General features: G+C 36.9%; 1 protein-coding gene across 8 annotated transcripts in view; it reads left to right on the top strand.

Moving 5' to 3' along the window:
• Nucleotides 1–23,136, top strand: part of LOC150102895 (cilia- and flagella-associated protein 184-like) — a 423,759-nt gene that overhangs the window by 310,006 nt on the left and 90,617 nt on the right. For 3 of the 8 annotated variants that reach the window (XR_016548819.1, XM_090397877.1, XM_090397880.1), the window contains exon 8: nucleotides 16,521–16,658. The exons of the other annotated variants lie outside the window; for them this stretch is intronic. Coding sequence is in view for 2 of the 3 variants with exons in the window: in XM_090397877.1 (XP_090254003.1) it covers nucleotides 16,521–16,658 (138 nt within the window). In the remaining variant the exon portion in view is untranslated. The remainder of the gene's footprint in view (nucleotides 1–16,520; nucleotides 16,659–23,136) is intronic. 8 annotated transcript variants of the gene reach the window in all.

Raw genomic sequence — 23,136 nt, 5'->3', positions numbered from 1 at the left:
TAATAGTGGCTATAATCTTTATTCCAGTGGAACTTCACTTGTAACCAAACTAAACCACATACACAACACCTTCCTTTCCAGTGGTTACTGTAATTATTATTATTATTATTATGTGACACCTCTGGGAGTCCAAAGACTCATCGAGGGAGAGTGTGCCAATAGCATCGAACGATTGAATCCCTTCCAACTACTAACTGCGCTCAAACTAGCTTAACTTTTTTGTGAGCCATTAGTAGCAGAGGTTTTACCAATCGACCAACCTTTGCTGGCAAATACAAAATAAAAAAAATAATCCGTTCTTTCCCCATTCCTTGTCCATCACTTCAGAAGATTTCAGAAATGCCATCATCCATCCTACATCAGTGACACATTGGAAAAACTATCCAGGTCTTTAGAAAAATGCAACCTCTGCACAGCATTTTTATCTCCACTGGAAACTTGCTACCCTTATCCATCCTACCAAAGATCATCCCCCCCCATCCACTCTCAGTGCCTAGAGTTTATAAAGTACCCTGTTCCTTCAAGTTGGCTTTCTTCAGACAGACAGCCAAATCAGTGACCATCTGATTTGGCTGTCTGTCAGAACACAAATCGTGCATCTGCAATCCTGACTATGGTCAATTTAGCCTTGCAGACTATGTTTTGGATACAACATGCAGGATCTCCTGAAAGAAAACCACCATGCTCTACCAAAATTAAAAAGGAAAGACTGTTTTTAGAATCTGCAGCTGCACTCAAAAATCAACCTAACTTAAATAAATGCAGATGCATAAATTCCCAAAATTTTGGAAACAATGATTATCAGAGGTCCCACTTTACAGTGCACCTAGATAGGACTTGAGTCACCCACATGTTTCATTTAGTATTTACATTGTCTTTGTGTGTGTGTGTGTGTGTGTGTGTGTGTGTGTGTGTGTGTGTGTGTGTGTGTGTGTGTGTGTTACAAGAGTTATTTGTAATCCCTGAACATGTCTCAGTGACTGAGACAAAACTATTAGAAGCATTAAAATTCGTTTTTAATCCTTTTCTAAATATTCTATTAAAACTCTAACATCGCAGAACCTTGTCTGACTCCTCTTCTTACAGAAATTTTAATTTCTTCTTCATTCGTTGATTCATCCTTGATTTATACCTTCTTAATTTTTGCATACATGAATTCTTTTCTTGTGTTTATCATTATTGACTATGTACTTTAGTATGTTAAGAATTTTCTTTGAACTAACTTTATCAAAATTGTTTTTGAGATCTGCAGAATAAATATCATCTTTATTTATCTCCATCGTCATTTTTTTCAGTAATATTTCTTTTGTTGAAGATTAATAAAAACTGGTAATTTATTTTTATTTTTGATGTGATCTCAGACTGTATTGTTTATAAGAGATGAAGAATAAAGTTCAGTTGATTATCATGAATTTCATGTTGATTATCATCAGTATAGAGTAGACAGGACATGGGGTGTGGTACTGCTGGTGATAGCAGATGAATTGCAGCCGACAAGAGTAAGAGTCAGTTGTGCAAAAGACAGTTCTTTTGTCTGGTGTGAGATTGATTGCAGTAGAATAAAATATAAAGTTGGTTGCTGCTATAGACCAGGGGTAATAGGGATAATGTGGAAAACATTCATCAGCAAAATTGTACAATGAGTGGAAGTCGAGTAATTATTATGTGGGACTTCAACTTTGGAGACATATATTGGAAAGAGGAAAGATCATGTGGCTGGAAGGAAATGGAATTCATACACTTACAGAGAGATAATTACTTGAAGCAGAATGTGATGGAGGGGAGTAGACAGTATATATGTTATAGGATCAGAAGATCTATCCACAACTAAGGTAGTTTCAACTTTAACTGGGAAATGTAATCATGTGGGGTCTTTACTTAGGAGGTAGCAAAACGTGGAAGTCCCATTTAAGGAGTATATGTTAAACTACAAGGCAGGTTGTTATGACCAGGATCCAGAAAAGTTGCCCCCAGCATTTCGCCCTGAGCACATATTTCCTCCAGCACATTTTGTCCCCGGCACATTTCGCCCCCTGTAGATAATGAGTAAGCTACAAAAATGTAAATAATACACCTAATTTTTTAATAATTCTAACGTATTTTGTTTTAATAGAATAAATGCACATTATTATTGTTCAAAACTCGAAGTTGTATGCAATGGCTCTAAGGTAATCAATTACATTATGATTTTGAAAATCTTGGACTATTGTTTTGATTCTCACAGAAATTGCAGCATACTTCTTGTTTCTTTGATTGCCTGAATTAGTTATGTAATTAGCTGTGTAATTTTGAAATTGTGCAGCCCTTGTTGTTTCTTTAAAGAATCAATGAATCGGTAAATATTTGGAAATAAATTAGCACAAGTTTCCTGAAATCCCCTGTGCCACTCCTCCACGCTGTTGTTGGTATGTTGCTGATCATTCAGTGTTCGTGTGTAAACATTCCACAATTCAATGACAAAAATGGGTAATTGCCGGCCTCTCTGTTACTTCTTCAATGTATATATATATATATATATATCGTCAAATGATTGAATAACGTTAGCAGGAGGAATAAATGCCAATGTCTGAATCGAGTCCAACGAGCAAATTCATGGTCTTGTTTGTATCGGGATTTTAAACCTTCATTCTGTACCTTTCGCCAAACGCTTTGGAAAAGATGAAAAAAACAACCAGTATTTACAATACTAGGAAATTCTTGTTGGAAGGCTTGCATGGCACTTTGTTCGAAATCTGTCATAAGTCGCTGGGGTTGGAGACCCGGTTGTAGATTTTTAACTTCTTGAAGCAACTTGACGTATGTGGCACGAGTTTTGTTTGACAGAAGCGCGTAGACCACTGGAATAACTGCATTGAATTGAACCACATGAATTGTATAAAGCTGCTGGAAATGCGTGGGTACTGTGCTAAACGTTGCATCAGAAAATCACTCCTGGTTACGTGCTAATAACTGAAGATTGTTACTAGTGGAAAAAATAAGCATGCGACCCTGGAGCAGTTTGTCCTGAGAAGCATACATCAAAAACTGTTGTACATTGCCTTCGATAATAATTTCTTGATAATTTTGTGGAATTAATAGGTCCTGGAGATTGCTTGGTAAAGCAGGAGTACCATTGTTGCATCAAACATGACGAATGGTTCGTTTAAGTGAATCCTTTTTAGGAAGTAATGCCATGACATTGGCATGAGCCTCTGCAATTACTGATGCAACAATTTGCTGTTCCCATTCATTCGTGGTTGTTGCATGTTGCCGTGTTTGACCCATCAATTGCAATGCTTACGTCCTTGCAGCTTGAGCTGCATGGTTATGTTTAGTTACGACTTTCACAACTGGGCCTTCCAAACCCTCTGTCCAAACAGGTGGAACATCTTTCACAAACCCAGATTCCATGTTGTTCATCTACAGTTTCTCTTTGAAAACATGTAAATGTGGTTGTCATCATCTACCAATTTTCTTTTGCCTCTTATTGATGGTACACTTTTTGCCATTGTACACACACAGGATTAATCAATCAAGATGCAAAAATAATATGTAGATATTGCACTGCCTGCGATGCTCAGCTTGTTCACATGATGCACCGCCAATAATGAGGTGGCAAAAACAGCAAATGGATGCTGTCCACTGTTCCCCCCCCCATGTCCGTCCCTAACCATGTGACTATCGCAGTCGAGTATGTATTCTTTCCATTGTGAAAGGATTAACAGTTCTAGTTAATACTTTCACAATGGAAAGAGAACCCTGAAGACATAGAAAAGGGGAGAAATTAGTTTAAAAGCTACGTGACAATTTGCACACATGTAATTTTAAAAATTTGTTCAGAAAAGTTAAAGTTATCGGAAGTTCGGTTCGAGTAATCGAGAGAGTTTAACATTGAATCTCCACTAAAGGGGCTGGGACTTCATTAAAAATTAGAGTTATCGAGAGTTAACTGAATTTACATTTTTGTAACCTACTCATTATCTACAGGGGGCGAGATGTGCCAGGGGCGACTTTTCTGTAAACCTATTATGACACACTTAGGAGGCATCTTGAAGAAGTACCATGGCATAAAGATCTATAGGGAAGGATGGTCACAGTGCATGGGGGTGGGGTGGGGGGGATAGTCATGGGATACCTGGAGGAAGCAGTATCACACTCAAGGTCAGGATGGAAAATCAGTTAGCAGTTAGAAGGATGAATAATATAATTAAGCAAGAGCTGCAAAAAAGGTGTTGTTGAGGATATATAAAGAGAAAGATGATCAGCTAACTCATGAACAGTACAGGAATCAGGGAAGAAAGGTGATCAGCATGGTATGGAAGGCAACATCAAATTATGAGGAGTTAGCTGAGCAAACTAAAGGAAATTCCAAAGTGTTTTTTCATTATGTGGCAAGTAGGAGGAAGAATGACTATGGAAGGATAACTTTAATGAGTGAAGATGGTAGAGAGGTAACAGAGGCAGACAAAGTTGTTGAGCTATTGACTAAGCATTTTGCAAGGGTATATCATCCCAGTCAAGATATTGTTATGACAATCTCTGTTCTCACATATAACAATATATGAGAACAGAGGTTGAAGAATTGGATATACTCACGAGGGTGGTCTGAAAAGTTTTTGGCCTAACAATGAAAAAACGGATTTATAATTTCAAAAATATTTTTATTTTTCAATATAATCTCCCTTAAGACTAATACATTTATTCCAGTGATGCTCCAGTGCCATTATCTCATCCCTGTAGTGGTTCTCAGTAAGATCTTCAAAATAGCCCTCTACATCTGCAATCACATCTTGATTCAAAGAAAAAAAGCTCACCAGCGAGGAACTTTGTCTTCTTTGGCTGCGAACAACTGGCTTCTGTCCACTGTTTTGACTGCTGTTTGGATTCTGGTGTGTAATGGTGAATCCAAGTCTCATCTGTAGTAATAAATTGACGCATAAAATCAGTTTTATTCTTGTTAAAATGCTCCAAGCACTGTTCAGAGATTTTCATATGAGTGTGTTTTTGATCTGCTGTGAGCAAGTGCGGCACCCATCTTGCACAAACCTTTTTCATTTGTAATTCTTCATGCAATATATATCCTACACATTCTTTTGAAATGCCTATAGTCTCAGCAATTTCACGCACTTTGACTCGCAGGTCATCCAATATCATATTGTGCACTTAAACAATGATTTCTGGTGGTGTTACACTTTTTGGACATCCTTCATGTGGATCATCTTCTAGGCTGGTACAGCCACGTTTAAACTCGTTAGCCCATTTCTTAATTGTTGAAAATGAAGGAGAAGAATACCCATAAACTTTTATGAACTTCGAATGAATTTCTTTTGGCATTAAACCTTCTTTTACAAAGAATTTTATAACTGCACGATACTCAATTTTATCCATTTCAAGAGATACAAGCAACACTTTTGCTTCAGACAGCTGTATAAAACAAACTACTTGATAGAGTGACTTGCAATTTCACATGGATGCTTATGACAGATGTACCAACTTAGAAAAAAAAAATTTGCCGATAATGTTGCCATCTATGGTTGAGGCCGAGAACTTTTCAGACCACCCTCATATATTGCAGAATCTGAATACAAATACGGATCTGGGATTGGACAGGATACTGGCACGTGTTTTACAAGAATGTGCAGGGGAACTTAAATTATACAGCCTTTACTAGGCTGTTTAATTTAAGTCACAGCTCTAGCAAAGTCCCAAGAGAGTGGAAAGAATGCAAAATAACTCCTTTGCATAAAGGAGAATATAAATCTATGGTAGCAAATGATAGACCAATGAGTATCCTCAAGAGTGGTGGTAAAAGCACTCAAAAAGTTGGTCAAAAAGAGAATTCAGGAATAGGTGGATTAAGAATATCACGTGCTCTGAGGGGCAGTATGGTTTTTTGAAGGGTCACTCATGCCTTGGTAATCTACTAACTTTTTATAATAGAGTCATAGCTGAGTTGGATAAAGAGAATGGCTACATGGATACTGCTGGAATTTGCATAGGTATTTGACAGGATATCACATGGAAATCTGTTATGCAAACCGCAACAAAAGGTGACATGGATAAAAGATTGCTGATGGACAGATACCATAAACTAGTATATGTAGGAGCAGAATCCATCAGGTGATTAGTGGTGTTCCACAGGGCACTGTGCTTGGACCACTACTATTTAATTTGTACATAAATTATATAATTTGAAAGCAGATATTCAGTTGTTTGCTGATGATGATGCAAAGTTGGGTAGAGAAATAGTTAATCAGGTTGATGTAGAGATCTTGGAGGATGATTTAAATAGGTTGACAGTATGGACAAAACATAATGGATGTCAATTTAATGTGGAAAAGTGGAAAGTTATTCATTTTAGTATACAAAGATTACAAGCTGTGTATCGCATTGAGGGAACTTCAAGAAATTGATGAAGCCAGGCATTTGTTGGTAGTACTAGATAGAGGGTTGGAGTTTAGATACCATATTGCTAAGTAGCCAGGGTAGTTCTCAGAATTATTTGGTTTTTGAAAAAAAAAAAAAAAAAAAAAAACACTAGCAAGTAGAGATAATGTAATTATCATTCCTCTTTATAAAGCCTTGATACGACCACATCTGGATTACTGTGCTCAGGTCTGATCACCTGGGTTTCTTGGAGATGAGGAAGTGGTTTAGAGGATCCACAAGTGAGTAACCAAGATAAATAGTCTGTAGAATGCTTTCTATGAGAATAGATTGAGGATTTTTGGATTGCAAATGTTGGATGATAGTTGAAAAAATAAAGGGGGGGTAGATATGATGTTACTTGAAGGATTTTATAGAATTGATGCACGGGAAATGTTTCAGCACTTGGTCTGAGGTTGCAGAACAACTGGTCATCCCTGGAAGTTGGGAAAGAGTATGGTTGGCACGGGTATGAGGACCAGATTTTTCATTTGGAGAGTGTTGAGTGAATGGAAAGGGTTGCCTTAATTAGTTGTAAGTTCTTTCTTTGTCTGTTAATGGCTTCAAGAAGAGGTATGAAGGATATTGTACTCATAGTTTGGGCCTTCCACAATGAATTTTTGAACTCCATCGAGGTGTCTGTATAATAATAATTATCTGCTTTAACAACTGCTTAGCATAGGTATGTTCACAGGCATGAATTATATTTGATAACCCAAATGCAATTCAAATCTCTGTGCATACCTATTCTAAACAGATCTTTCTTATCTAATTGTTTCAAATAGGAATATCTGCTAGTACAATAATGAAGACAGCAGTTGTTTTCATTATTGTTCTGTTGTTTGACTGTATACCAAATATAAATATGCACATGAATATAATTTCTTATGCAAACTCATTTGCAGTTTTGCTTACATAATTTCCTATATGATATGTGTGGGTAAATCAATGGAAAACCTTTCACGTCTTTATTATTACCATATTACAACCTACTCTCTAGGAAGTTCATTTCACTTCCATGGTATTCTTTTCCTAATAATAAAATTTAATTGCTGTATGATAGGAGTATAATATTATACCATAAGAAACTAGAAACTTGTAAAAAATCATGTACAGTGCACTGTTACATCACTCCTTTAGTGTTATAAGGTGATCACCAAAAAAAAGACAATGATTTGATCAACCATTATTCTACTGGCCTGGCTTATAGGGTGGAGGGTGGGGAACTACATTAAAACTATATTCTATTTGTAGCATCATCAGAGAACTAATTCATATATGAACATATTCATCAGAAAACAAATTGTATATATGTATATATAACTGTATATGAAAATTAAAGTGATTAATTCTAACATGGTTGTAGTCGCCATAATTTGTCTGAAATGATCACTATAGCCAGCCTTTCCAAATGGAGAGCTTCTTCTCTCTCCACTCAACAAGCTACCGGGTTCAAATCCCACTCTGATCTTGGATTTGAATGTCTTTTGGTTGATAAATGAATTTCATTGCCCAGTGTAAAACCACTATCCTGGATATTAAAGAAATCCTCCGTAGCATAATTGGAAGAACGACAGTACATTGTGCCTTTCGATTGGAAAAGGCCTAAGTTCGATTCTCGTCATGATGGGAGGAATCTTTATATGGAAGTTTTCAGTCATAGGTGAGTTAGCCGATCTCATACGGAGGTAGGGTTTCAGGGTTTTTTCTCCAGGAAACTCGGGTTTTTCATCCTGCATACAGACAAATTGGCACTTCAGAACACACACAATTTACAGACAGAAAAATACTAGCTGTGGTGGTGGTAGTGCCAGTAGATGGCACTAATGTTGATGATTGGTAGTAGAGGTTCGGTGTAGTGGTGGAGACGGAGAGTTGAACAATAGGTGTTCTCCCGCGATGAGTCTTCGGACTCCTTGGAGGTGTCATGAATAATAATTAATTACTAAAGCAGGGATCCTGGATTATTTACCCTACAGTAGTAAATATGTTTTGGGTTTCCAACTTATTGTGGGTGTTGACATTTACAGAAAAATTTATAGAAAAAAAAAAAAAAGTAGCATTATTCTTCTGTAATAACGTCTTTCTGTACTGGACCACATAGCAGAATATCTTCGATACAGAACATCTTTCTTTGCTGACCTATTTTCATATTGAAAGCTTTTTCCTTACCAGGTCTGTCACTTTCCTATCTTGCATGTTTCTTCCATAGTCACTTTTTCTTTTTGTAATTTTTGCATAATAACTATTTCCTCACTGCTGATTTGAAATATTGCTTTAGTAGGTTCTAAGCACTATTAAATTCTTTCTCTCTATGTGCCTGAAACCATAATATTTTTGAAAACTGCATTTGATCTGCAATTCCACATACATTCCTTTCTATTCAAAAACTCCAAATGCCTACTTAATCTCACAGCATAGACCATGTGAACACCTTTTCCTACTTGACAGAGCTGAAGCTAACAACACATCTTTTTCACAGTTACATTCTCTTCCTTCCATTATGTGCTACTAAAATGATTATCTCTCAGAAATTTGTTCTTGTTATATCTGTTAGTAGACTTTTCCTTCTAATCTGTATTTTTATAACTGAAATATTCCTTAAGTATTGCTCTTCTTTTATTCACTAAGCTAATTTGTTTGAACATTTCACTGTTAACCTGCATAATTTTCTGTATTAACATCACAATGCTAAATATTTGGTCCTACTTACCTCCATCCATCTCACACTGTGCACTTTTAAACCATCTCCTTATTTGTATATTAGTTCCTTGTTTATCCATCCTACCTTCTCTGAATGTGTACTAGACTGGTTTTCTCAATTTTTATTCCTCTGTCAGCCATGTGTTACTGAGAACAATAATTGGACATGTGAATCCACATAGACCACTCATTTCTGTGTTCTTGTCTATATATATAAACAAAGTAGTGTATTGAGTATGCATATTAGTCCTATGGCTCTTGTCATGCTGTGCAGCATTAATCAGACTTTAGAATACAGGATTCCTATTCCCTTTAGACTTCATATAAACCATGTAAATAAACCATGTTTTTTAATGTTTTATTTACTTCGTTGCCAAACAGTGGTCTCTCTCTCTAAATGTACACTTCAATATTATTCAAATATAGCTCATCCTTTGTGCATAGATACCTTTTCCCATCAGATACATTACAAACATCTATTATTCAAATCTCTATTTCTCTATGCCCTCATATCATTCATAATTGTGTCCGCGCAGGTAGCCTAGTGGCTATGCACTTCACAACCATATGACTGGGGAAGGAGTGTCCCAGGTTCGATTCCCGTCGAAGACGTGAGGAATTTGAGGATCTTCCTCAGCCATAGCCAAGTTAGCCGGTCTTGGGCGCGGGCAGTAGGGTTTTTCTGCCAGTTTATCTGGCGTTTTTCATCCCGCAAGCAGGCAAACCAGCCCCATGAATACACACGGATCTACAGCCATAAATACTTAACCCCCCATGAGGGGGCTCAACTCGCTCCAATAGGGACAGGGTAGAAAAAGGGAGGAAACTCCATACAAATAAATAAATAAATTCATAATTGTGCTGTTTTATTCACATTAAGGCAGAGAAACCTTAGCAACACAATCAGAATTCTATCCTTTTTATTCTGTTGTACTATCCTTAACATTTCTCCGAAATCTCTTGTCCTCTTAGATCATTAGATCATCTGATTGTTACTTTCATTTTGTCAAAATTTGTGTTCTACTTCATAGCAGAGTCACAAATTATACCTGTATAGAAGAGATTTCTGACTTGCATGCTCAGTACTTTTTGCTGTTTTTCATTTTGCACACTTTATGCCTGTTGCCAATTCATCTTTAAATTCTCACTTCTGCTTAGCACTTATCCTTATATTCTTTTATCCTTATATACCTGACACCCATTCTCTTCTTTTCATATGCCACATTGACATGGCTACCACTGATTTTTTCATCCATCCCCAGATTTGTATACCTGCCACTTACTCATTCAGTACTTCTTTCATTTGTGAGCTGCTTCTGCAATTTCTCCATTTCATGCTTTACCCTTTATCTCCTCTCTCATTTACATTACCCTTTTGTTTCATTCTTCTCTGCTCCTTCTCATCTCTTATTTTAAGTATAATTGTCATCCATATTTCCCTTCACATCAGCCTTTCTCATGTTCTCACTAATATACTATGTACATTCATCTAAAATGCTCACATTCTAATCCCTCTATGTTCCTACAATTGCAATACTTAGACATTTTATGCCTCTTCTGCTACAGTCTCTCCCTATTCTTTGAGGAGTACATGTGACATCAAATCTTGAAGAATTGTATGTTCTTTAAACAGTGATGATAATGCCACTAATGGAAAGAAAGACACTGATGAAAACAAATATTCACTTGTCCATTCCTTTCTTTCAGAATTACATGATGATCAATGTTCATTATAGAGCATCATTCATTATGAAAAATAATTTTGGAGACAGACTCTCATGATAGAGAAATTACTTGAATTAAAGTAATCAAACTTTATATCAAAGTCATCCTGAAGAATAAACACATGCATACTGGATCACTTCATTGGTATTGGACTACATTGGCATACTGTAGAGTATACTGATATAGCTTGTGATCCATTGTATTTATCAGGAGCATATATTCAGGGTGTGTGCTAAGTGTGCATTGCACACCAATGGAATAGCAATATCACTGATATTATATTTTTGTATTTATCCAAGTTAAAGACTCTCCTAATTGTTTCCTGGCATCGCACGATTCCTAAAATTAAACATAATATACTAATACTGGCATGCAAAACCAAATGAGGGCATCAGCATTTTATGCTGTAGTGAAGGAGAGTGTCTCCTCCTTGTTGCATTTGAAGATTGGAATGGCAGAGTTAACAGATGACCAAAATTTAATTTGACAATGATAACGAAGGCATAACAGCAAACTATGTTACATAGTCTGGGCACACTTCAAGAGAAATCACAGATGTGACCAGTCATCATGGAAGAGATAGGAACCTCCCACGTAATAACCTTCCATGAAAACCATGAAAACAGAGAACCATGGCAGATTTAAGCAATAGAATGACAGAGCAATCACATTAAAAATTGGACCTTCTGCAACTTTTGTCTTTTGGAAACATTAAAAGGAAGAAGAGAAAGAAACTGGGGAATACGAGACATACTATGAAAATAGCATATGAAGAAGATACCTTAAACATTGTTTTCTTAAATTAAAAAAAAAATGAAACCTATAAACATAAAAAAATATGATCTTGGCTCCCTTATAAATTTTTAAAGTAACTGGTGCAATCCATTGCTGTTGATGTTCCTGATTCCACCAAGTATCCTTACCCTAAAGATGAGATTGAGGATAGATGGCAGAAATTTAAAGAGAGCATAAAAAAGGCAGTAAATCAAACAATTCCTAAATTTGAGAAGATGAGTAAACCCTGGATGAATGACAAGATACTGAAAATGATGGAGGAAAGAAAGAAACAAACACAAAAATCGTCCTGAATACAAGAACTTAAACAAGGAGATCAGGAAAGAATGTAGGATTGCAAAAGAACTATGGCTCAACAACAAATGCAAGGAAATTGAACCTTTGGACAAAAAGCACAAAACCAGAGAACGTCACGAAAAAGTTAGAGAGCTAACTAGCAAATCTTGGAAAAGAAGGGATAGATGGGTAGGGTATTCAAAGGAACTCTGCAATCATGATAGAATAGATAAGCTGTTGCAAGAAAATTTGGAGGGTGCCTACTATTCTTACCTGGGAGGTAGCAAATGCCATTAGGAAATTGAAACCAGGAAAAGCTCCAGGAATGGATGGAATTGTGGTAGAATATTTAAAGGCTTTAAATGATAAGGCTATAAGATCACTGACTGACATATGTAACAAAATATACGAAACTAGTACCTGCCAAAACATTTTAAGCACTTGACATTCCGAATAATACTTAAAAAATCTAAGACAATCATATGTGAAGAGCACAGAACAATCTGTCTGATCAGTCAGATAGCAAAGGTTATGTTATATATCATCCTAGAAAGAAATAACCATGAAATCAAATTGGAAATTAATGAAACACAATCTGGTTTTCAGTAAAATAAAGAAATTAGAGAATGACTCCTCAGCATTAGAACTCTTATAGAAAGATATCTGGAGAAATAGAAAAAAGTTTACTTATGTTTTATTGACTACACAAATGCCTTTGACAATATACAACATGAACGACTGATAGAATGCATCAAAAAATTAGGAGTAAATGGTAAAGATACTAGATTACTGATAAATCTATATTGGGAGCAAACTTCCTCAATAAAAATATCAGGAGAAACCTTGCAGGAATTCCCTTTGAATGCTTTAATTTAATTGATAAATTAAAGCATTCTAAGTTATTCTGCAATTAACTGCATTTGGCCAATTCAGATGGGTGCTGATGCAATATGCAATCTTCAAACTTTCATACATCAATAAAAATGCAATCATCTGGTCAAATTGACGTGAATTTTTTAGTGGGTTGCATAAGCCACACAACAGCACACCCATCCAAAATGGGCATGCAATGCCACTGGTGTGTATATATATATATATATATATATATATATATATTTAAGAGAGGTGAAAGGGTAGATGAGATGATTGTGATGGTGGGAACAAATGACTTAAGAGGTGGTGTAAATAGACCAACGAGAGATATGAGATTCTTGCTTGAGGCTGTACGAAAGAAGACACAGAGAGGAAAGATAGTGTGTGTGTGTTGCCTAGGTATGATAATGTCCAGCTTAGCAGAAGAGCGGTGATATTGAATGACATAATAGCAAGAATGTGTCAGAAGAGAGGATTCAAATATGTGGATGCTTGGAGTGTGTTTGAGAGCAGAGAGGAATTGTATGCAAGAGACCGCCTGCATTTGAATGAGGAAGGACATAGGCATCTGCAGAGATTGCTGTTCTGAACGAGTCAATGTGTCGCAGTGTGATGAAAGCAGGGGTGGTCTCTTGTGGGAATGGGTACTTGGGAGGAGGGGGATGACATCAGGATCTGCTGAGCCCAGTGCAGTCTAGAGGGAATAATGCTGGGTACAGAAATAATGGCATTTTTATGCTTTATACCAATGCCAGGAGTATTCAGAATGAGGGAGAGGAATTGGTGGAGGTGATAGCATCTGCCTGGCCAAAGATTATTGGGATCACAGAGACGTGGTTGACAGAAGAGGATATAATAACAGGAATAGGAGTTGCTGGGTACAGCATTTTTCGGCAGGATAGGAAGGGAAAGTGTGGTGGTGGAGTAGTGCTTATGATAAGTGACAACTTACGTCCTCTAAGAGTGGAGGCTTTGGAAGGCAGTGGCACTAATGATTATGAAAGCATATGGTGTGAGGTGGAAGTGGGCAAGACAGGATATTTAGTGGGGTGTTGCTACAGACCAAGGAGCACAGAGGGTGGTGACCAGGAGATGGTGAGACAGTTGAGTGTGTCAAGTGCAAGAAGAACGATTGTTATGGGAGATTTTAACTACAGCAGTATAGATTGGGGAAAGGAAGATGCATGTAGCAATAAGGGAATGGAATTTCTAGAATTCTTGAGGGACAAATGTCTTAGGCAACATGTAACACAGGGAACAAGAGGCTCAAGAGTTTTGGATTTGGTTATAGCATCAGAAGAGCTGATAATAACTGAGATGACATCTCTCCCACCAGTTGGAGAGAGTGACCATATGGTTTTGACTCGGAAATGAATAGACATCCAGGAGTATCAAAGAGACAGGAACGTATGTGGAATTATAAAGCAGGTGATTATAATAGTCTTAGACGTCAACTTGGGGAAGTTTTGGGGAGGGAGGAATTGGAAGACAGGGATATCATTAGTGCTTGGGAAATTGTGAAGGAACATTTGTTAGCAGCAATAGTAAGCTGTATTCCACGAGTGAAGAAGAGGACAAAATTTGTAGTAAAGTGTATGACAAACAATAATAAACAGGAGCTACATGCGAAAAAGAGGCTATGGAAGAGATATAAGGATACAGGTGAAGAGAATATGCATAAAGAATATAAGACACAGGCCAGAAGAGTGACTAGTATGGTAAGGAAGGCTAAACTGGAATATGAGAAAAGATTGGTCCTTAGATCCAAGGAAAATCCTAGGGAATTTTTTAGATATGTGGCCAGTAGCAGGAGAAATGACTGTGGAAGAATGATATTGTGGGATAAAAATGGGAATAGAATGACTGATGCAGAGGACATAGTGGAATTGTTCAATGAACACTTTATTGGAGTATTTCATCCTGGAGGAGTCAATTTGAATACTAGAGGGATAGAGCAGGTTCGAGGTTTAGAGGGGCAGGAGGAGAGTGTGTTCCAGATACTGAATACTCTGGATGTTAGTAAAGTTGTTGGACTGGATGGAATTTCACCACGAGTTTTGAGAGAATGTGCTAGGGAACTGACAGTGCCTTTAACCTGGCTTTTCAATGAAAGTCTGGCTTCGGCAAAGGTGCCCAGGGAATGGAAGGAAGGTGAGATGTTGCCATTGCATAAGGGCGGTAGCAGACTGGAAGTGTCTAATTATAGGCCAGTCTGTGTGTCATCAGTAGTTGTTAAGATCTTGGAGAAAGTAGTGAGGGACCGTATACAGCATTGGGCAGATGAGGGTAATGTTATCTGTGAGAGTCAACATGGATTTGTGAAAGGGCACTCTTGTTTTAGCAATATGCTAGCCTTTTATGATCAAGTTACGAGAGCATTAGATGAGGGAAAGGCATATATACTGCCATTTTCCTAGACTTAGCAAAGGTATTTGACAGGGTGCCACATGATAAGCTGATATTCAAGTTTTAGCACATGGGTCTGGATGTCGGATTGGTCAACTGGATTCAGGATTAGCTGTCTGATAGGTATCAGAGAGTTGTGTATGGTGGAACAATATCAAAGAGGCAGAAGGTTACAAGTTGGGTTCCACAGGGCTCAGTACTGGGACCTATATTGTTTAACCTTTATATCAATGACATTGTCCGTGGATTGCAAGGGGATATTCAATTGTTTGCAGATGATGCAAAGCTGGGAAGGGATATTAGTAATAGTGCAGATGTGGTAACCCTGTAAGAGGATTTGAATTAGCTAGATAGATGGGCAAATGAATGGGAGGGGGGGTGTCAGTTTAATGCAGCAGCAGAATGTAAAGTCTTGAGGTTTGGGACACATCGATGGGATGCTGCATACTCTATGGGAGGAGTTAAACTGGAAGAAGTAGGAGAGACAAGATATTTGGGTTTGATGATTGAGAGAAACCTGAAATTTAGGGAACAAATTGCAAAGGTTGTGAAAGTAACGCAGGGGATTGCTGCAATAATGAGAAGGTCACTGACCTACAGAGATAAAATGGTTATCATTCCGTTGTATAAGAGTCTGATCAGACCACACTTAGACTATTGTTCTCAGAACTTGTCCGCAGGATTTGAAGGGGATAAATTGACTGTGGAAAGAGTATAAATGCAGATAACAAAGATGGTGTCAGGACCGTACAATGTTAGTTATGAGGATTGGCTGAGGGAGTGTGGACTGCAGAGTTTGGTGGATATAAGAAGGAGGGTGATATGATTGAGACTTTTAAACTGTTGAGGTGGTTACAGGGTTGACACTGGGGAGTTCTTTCGCTTGGTTGAACAGCGGGAAAGAATGATGACAAGAGGCAATCCCTGGAAGTTATGAAAGGAAACTGTGAGAAAGAGGGTGAAGAGTGGTTTCTTTGCATGGGGGGTGGTTGAACCATGGAATGCATTGCCTGATGAAGTGGTGAGAGCGAGAATGGTCAATGCAGTTAAGGAGTTGTATGATAGACTTTGTGTTTCCTAGGAGGGACCTCCGTCGATGAGTCTTGATAGACTTGTGTTTCCTAGTAAGGTCCTCCCGCCATGAGTCTTTTGACTCCATGGAGGCCTGAATAATAATAATATATATATGTGTGTGTGTGTGATTTTTAGAAAATTTAAAATTTTGCAGTTGGTGTAATTTAAAATTTATTCTAGATTAATTTTAGGTTTTTTTTGCTTCTTGTTTTAAACTCCCTCCACTTGTGAGTTATATTTATAATATGATAACTTCTTTATAGGAAATGAGTAGGCTTCAAAAAAAATATGTGGAAACTCTAAATATTCTAAGTCATATAAATGAAGCATTGTGCTACTTTGAAAGTGAGAAAATACAAACGATAAAAAATTTAAAAGGCAGTGAAGAAGATATGAAATTGGTAAGTTGCAGTTGATAAATATCAAGTTGTCATTAATATCTTTAAAAAAAAAAAAAAAAATGTTGCTCCTACCCACGAAAGGTATTTGCAAACCTATAGTACATTTTTTGTATCGTGAGTGAACTAAGGATCTTTATTCTGTTTTTATAAGTTTTATATATATTTTTGAATTTTTTAAAAATTTATTTCTACGTAGTCTGGAAAACCTAGAGACCATAAAGACATTCTCCTTTTTGCTTATTTTTAGAGGTACCTGTGGCATAGTATAATTATTAAGAACACATAAGATCACAATAATAATGTTTAATTAATAAAGGTACAGATATTTCATACTAAAACTAATAGTACATCTTCAGTGTCACAAAAACAGTTATAGGAATGGAATACAAGTAACGAACATTCGGTGGATTACCTATTAAAATACAATTGTTGCCGTGTGCTAGGAAATGATAGAAAATAATAATTAATCTTTTACTGAAAATACAGCCAACAGACTTCAATATCCACTTAATTTTGAATAATAATTAATCTTTAAGATAATTTTTTATTTTTTTAATTATATAAAATAAAAGTGTCCCAGATCTTCGAGTGAGAGAGAGAGAGAGAGACAATCATTTCGATTTAAATTCGGTCGGTGTAAAATAGCTTCACAACTTTCTTTAAAAAGGCGTTCATATTTGAACCTGCATCTATGGAGGAGAATAGCTTTATCCCACTGGATATTATGAGCAGTGTTAATACTGTCTTGTGCTAGACCAGACTTCTGAGGTTTGTTGTATTCAATATAATATTGATGTTCTTTAATTCTTTTTTCCACAGAACGGCCAGTTTGTCCAAAATAAGAAACAGTGAATTCATATGGTATTTGGTAAACATCAGCCAAAGATAGAAATGACAGTTTATCCTTTGTAGAAGGCAATAAAGAGGAAATTTTGTTGATAGGAACATATGTGGGAATCAATTGATACTTTTTTCAAAATTCTACCTATAGTTTGTGAGGGATTGGAACTCTGCGGACTGTTGAAGAAACCTTAGGTATTGGAACATAAGATTCAATTATCTTTTGGATTTGATTGGGGTAGTAATTATTCGATTCCATTAACTTTTTAATGATGGAAAGTCTTCTTGTAAGATTACTGGAGAAGAGCAAATTGTATGTGTTCTATTAATTAGAGATTTAAGAATGCCAAATTTTTTGAGATGTGCGGTGAGCAGACTTTTTATGAATGTATCTGCCAGTAAATGTGGGTTTTTGAAAGACGCTTGTAGATAAGGTACCATAAGAAGTTCGAGTAAGGAGGATATCCAAGAATGGTAAAGTACCAGAATTTTCTTTTTCCATGGTGAATTGAATATGTGGGCAAAGGCTATTTATCTATTGTAGAAAGGTGGAAAGCTCATCGTCAGTATGTGACCAAACAACAAAGACATCATCGACATAACGATACCAAAGAGATGGTTGAGGATGAATGGATGAAAACATAGTGTCTTCGAATTGTTTCAAAAAGTAGTTTGCCAAAGGTGGAAACAGAGGGCTACCCATGGCAGTACCTTCAACTTGTATGCAGATCTTGTTTTTCCAGCTGAAATAACCTGAATGGATAACAAATTCGAAAATCTTTGCGATATCTGGAGGGTAATCTTCATATAATAATTTGACTGTGTCTGCTAATGGAATATTGGTAAACAGAGAAGTCAAAACCGACTAACAACTCAGACTCTTTGATTTTTATATACTTGATTTTTCCAAGAAAATCTGTTGAATTTTTTTTATGTAGGACTGGAATGTCCAGTGAGAGCACTTAAGGAACGTGGCAAGACTTTTGCAATTCGATAGGTAGGAGAATCAATGCAATTCACGATAAGTCGCACTGGATAGCCTTCTTTATGAGTTTTCGGGAGTCCATATAGATGGGGAGTTCTTCCAAAGTTGGTGCATAATTTATTCACGTAATTTGGGTCCCAAATGATAACCTCATCAAGTAATTTATTTAATTATCTAATTTATGAATTTGTAGGATTATCATGATCTCTTGGTAGGTAGAGGTGTCTTCTAAAAGGCTGGATATTTTTGTCTCATAGTCAGTCTTATTCATGATTACAATAGCTTTTCCTTTATCAGCCTTAGAAATAGATATTTTGTTATCTCTCCTTAAAGAAGTTAGCTCTTTGATTAGGGCATTTTGATAAGTTGCATGGAGGTAATTTGCTTTTAAATAACGAAGTCGCAACTTCAAAACAAAGTTTGTTAGCATTGTCGCTAGAAAGTCCTGATAGATTGCGTTCTATATTATATCATTCCATTACAAAATCAAGATATGGAATAAGTGTAGGAATAAAGGCCTTGCAAAAGCAAGGCCTTTTGCTAAAGCACTGGTTTCGGCGTCAGATAAAGGGCAATCGGAAATATCAGAAATCCATTTATTAGTATAAGTGATGTCCGAGGCTGTTTTTCTTTTGCTTGTGATATAAAGAATTATATTTTTGCATAGGTCTGTGAAAATTTCTTTCGTAAGAATGGGTTAAAGATTGTTTTGATAAATGAAGAACGATATCTAGTAATTCATCATTAAGAACAGCTGAAATTTCTTCTTCAAGATCCAAAATAGACCTAATATTAGAAGCTAATTCTTTTTGGGCAGTACGAAGTTGATTACGAATTAAGGAAAAACTTGTACGAATGTAAATAGAGGGGGCTCCAGAAGACCGAATTGTTTCTTTAAACCTAGCAAATGTAGAAATAACTTTTGTGTCACAACATTTTTTGAGGAAGGCAATCCATGCCCGAAGCTTACCTTGTCTCCTGGAGCCCGCTCTGTTTACATTCGTGCAGGTTTTTCCTTAATTCGTAACCAACTTCGTACTGCCAAAGAAGAATTAGCTTCTAATGTTAAGTCTATTTTGGATCTCGAAGAAGAAATTTCAGCTGTTCTTAATGATGAATTACTAGATATTGTTCTTCGTTTATCAAAACAATCTTTAACCCATTCTTACGAAAGAAATTTTCACAGACTTATGCAAAAACATAATTCTTTATATCGCAAGCAAAAGAAAAACTTAACTTCGGACATCACTTCTATTAATAAATGGATTGTTAATATTTCCAGTCGCCCTTTATCCGACCTGAAACCAGTGCTTTAGCAAAAGGCCTTGATTTTGCAGTTATTCCTACACGCATTCCGTATCTTGATTTTTTAGATAATATAGAATGCAATCTGTCAGTATTTTATAGCGACAATGCTAACAAACTTCGTTTTGAAGTTGCGACTTCGTTATTTAAAAGCAAATTACCTGAATTACTACCTTCATGTAACTTATCAAATGCTGAAATCAAAGGGCTAACTTCTTTAAGGAGAGATAACAAAATATCTATTTCTAAGGCCGATAAAGGAAAAGCTATTGTAATCATGAATAAGACTGACTATGAGACAAAAATATCCAGCCTTTTAGAAGACACATCTACCTACCAAGAGATCATGATAATCCTACAAATTCATAAATTAGACAATTAAATAAATTACTTGATGAGGTTATCGTTTGGGACCCAAATTACGTGAATAAATTATGCACCAACTTTGGAAGAACTCCCCATCTATATGGACTCCCGAAAACTCATAAAGAAGGCTATCCAGTGTGACTTATCGTGAATTGCATTGATTCTCCTACCTATCGAATTGCAAAAGTCTTGCCACGTTCCTTAAGTGCTCTCACTGGACATTCCAGTACTACATAAAAAAAATTCAACAGATTTTCTTGGAAAAATCAAGTATATAAAAATCAAAGAGTCTGAGTTGTTAGTCGGTTTTAACTTCTCTGTTTACCAATATTCCATTAGCAGACACAGTCAAATTATTATATGAAGATTACCCTCCAGATATCGCAAAGATTTTCGAATTTGTTATCCATTCAGGTTATTTCAGCTGGAAAAACAAGATCTGCATACAAGTTGAAGGTACTGCCATGGATAGCCCTCTGTTTCCACCTTTGGCAAACTACTTTTTGAAACAATTCGAAGACACTATGTTTTCATCCATTCATCCTCAACCATCTCTTTGGTATCGTTATGTCGATGATGTCTTTGTTGTTTGGTCACATACTGACGATGAGCTTTCCACCTTTCTACAATAGATAAATAGCCTTTGCCCACATATTGTGGGCAAAGGCTATGTGTGGGTAAATGTGGCGGTCGAGTTAAGCTAGTCTAGAAAACGTGTTTTTAAAGTTAAATATAGTGTGGCTTTTTGTCACAAATTGTGCTAAAATTGTGCATCGGTTAGAAACAAGTGTCCTTCAGTGGTATTATTGTTTAGAACTGTGTTGTATATATTGTGTTTTCACTGCCATTTGTTTCACTATATCAACGTGTAAAGATGGCGTCCAACAAGAAACGTACGTCAGCGGCGCGCAGGACTTCTACTATTACACGAAAGGCTGGCTCAGCGTTAGATTTTTCGCAATGGATGCGTTGCGGAAACTGCTACATGTATGCACCGAAAAATGTGAAGGATCTGTGGTCGGTCTGGCAAAATGAAAAGAAAGAAAATGTCGACGTATGTGAGAAGTGTCGGGATAGGCTGGAGCGTTTAGGAATGGAAGCTGACATCGGGACCGTAGCGGAAGAACTTCGGCGGGAGTTTATGAAAATGAAAAATGACCTTCATCTTCTTCATGAGGAAGTGGAAGTGATCGGTAAGGAGATACTGGAAGTTAAAGCTGAGTTTAATGTGTTAAACAGAGAAATTAGGACTATAGAGATTACTTTAGCTGAAGTAACTAGAACAGGATTACATATGGGTGAGTCTTTGGTGAATGATTCAGTAATAAATAGTATGGGAGTGATTGGGAGTCAACATAATAAAACCACAAGTGGCCAAGAAGAAATGAGATGTAGTGAGAGTGGGGGGGTAAGTAATAGAGAGTTGAGTAATGAAGCTGGGAGAGTCATGCTGAATAGTGTAGAGAATGAGTCCATGAGTGTGAACTTGAATGAAGTTAATAGTGGTAAAATATATGGTGATTCTATGATTAAGGGTATGGAGAGTGGTATGCATGAGGAGTGCTTGGCTGATGGTACAATAGAAAGAGTGGCTTTAGCAATAAAGAGAGGGCATGAAACAGACAAGATGATAGTTATGGTGGGTACGAATGACCTGAGAGGTAGTATAAATCGGGTAGGAAAAGATTTAAGAACATTATTAGATATTGTGAAGAGGAAAAGTGTCAATGGGAGAATAGTGTGTGTGCTGCCTCGTTTTGACAATTACGAGTTAAGTAGACGAGCAATGATAATGAATGATATGATTGCAAGAATGTGCAGAAAAAGAGGTCTGGAGTTTGTTGATGTTTGGAGTGTGTTTGAAGGAAAAAGGCAGTTGTATGCTAGAGATGGACTGCATCTTAACATGGAAGGACATAAGAGATTGAAGAAGTTATTGTTTTCTGAACAGGTTGAAGTTATTGGGCAGGGAAACTAATATTGAAAAGGTTGAGTGTAAGAGAGAGAAACTTTAGCACTGATTGTGTATTTATTGATCCTTACAGGCAGAATAAATTGCAGAAGAGAGGGGGAAAAAATCGGCATAGGACTACGGTAGTTAGTGACTTATATATCAGTTCTAAAGCCGGTACAAGATCTAGAGGGAATCTGCAATTTTTGTATACCAATGCTAGAAGCATTAGAAATAAGAGAGAAGAATTTTTGGCATTAGTCAGTGAAATCTCACCAAAAGTTGTAGGCATTAGTGAAACTTGGCTGTCAGCAGAAGATGTGGTCACTGGAATTGAATGTGATGGGTACAGTATTTTCAGGGAGGATAGAGAAGATAGAACAGGAGGAGGAGTACTGTTGATGATAGCTGATGTGTTGCAGCCAAAGAAAGTAGTATATCATGATGATAGACATGTGAATGAGAGTTCATTTGAGGCAGTCTGGTGCGAAATAGTGACCAACGCAACCAAATATACAGTTGGATGCTGCTATAGGCCAGGGAGTACAGGGGGAGATATTGAATTCATGCATCAGCAACTTAGTGCAATGAGTGAAGGCTTAGTGATTATTATGGGGGATTTTAATTATGGTGATATCAATTGGAAGGAGGAAATATCACGTAGCAAAAAGGAAATGGAGTTCATACATCTGCTACGAGATAATTACTTGAAACAGCACGTAACTGAAGGGACACGTGGTGTGAGAGTGTTGGACCTGGTTATTGGTTCAGAGGTTATGTGCATAAGTAAGGTGACCTCGTTACCTCCAGTTGGTGAAAGCGATCATGTGGTATTGACTTGGGAGGTTGCAAAATCTGTGGATTTTTCTATTAAGAAGGGGTATGTACGAAACTACAGGTTAGGCAATTATAACAAGCTTCGGAGTGAGCTTGCAGCCATCCCATGGCAGAACATATTGCAAGGGAAAGATGTTAGCAGTGCTTGGGATAAAATCAGTGGGTATCTGAGGAAAGCAATATCAGATTGTGTC

Source organism: Typopeltis vanoorti, chromosome 9 (assembly GCF_054136105.1).
Source record: "Typopeltis vanoorti isolate ZY-2024b chromosome 9, IOZ_Tvanoo_1.0, whole genome shotgun sequence".
Taxonomy (NCBI): Eukaryota; Metazoa; Arthropoda; class Arachnida; order Uropygi; family Thelyphonidae; genus Typopeltis; species Typopeltis vanoorti.
This window is presented reverse-complemented; position numbering and strand designations above follow the sequence as displayed.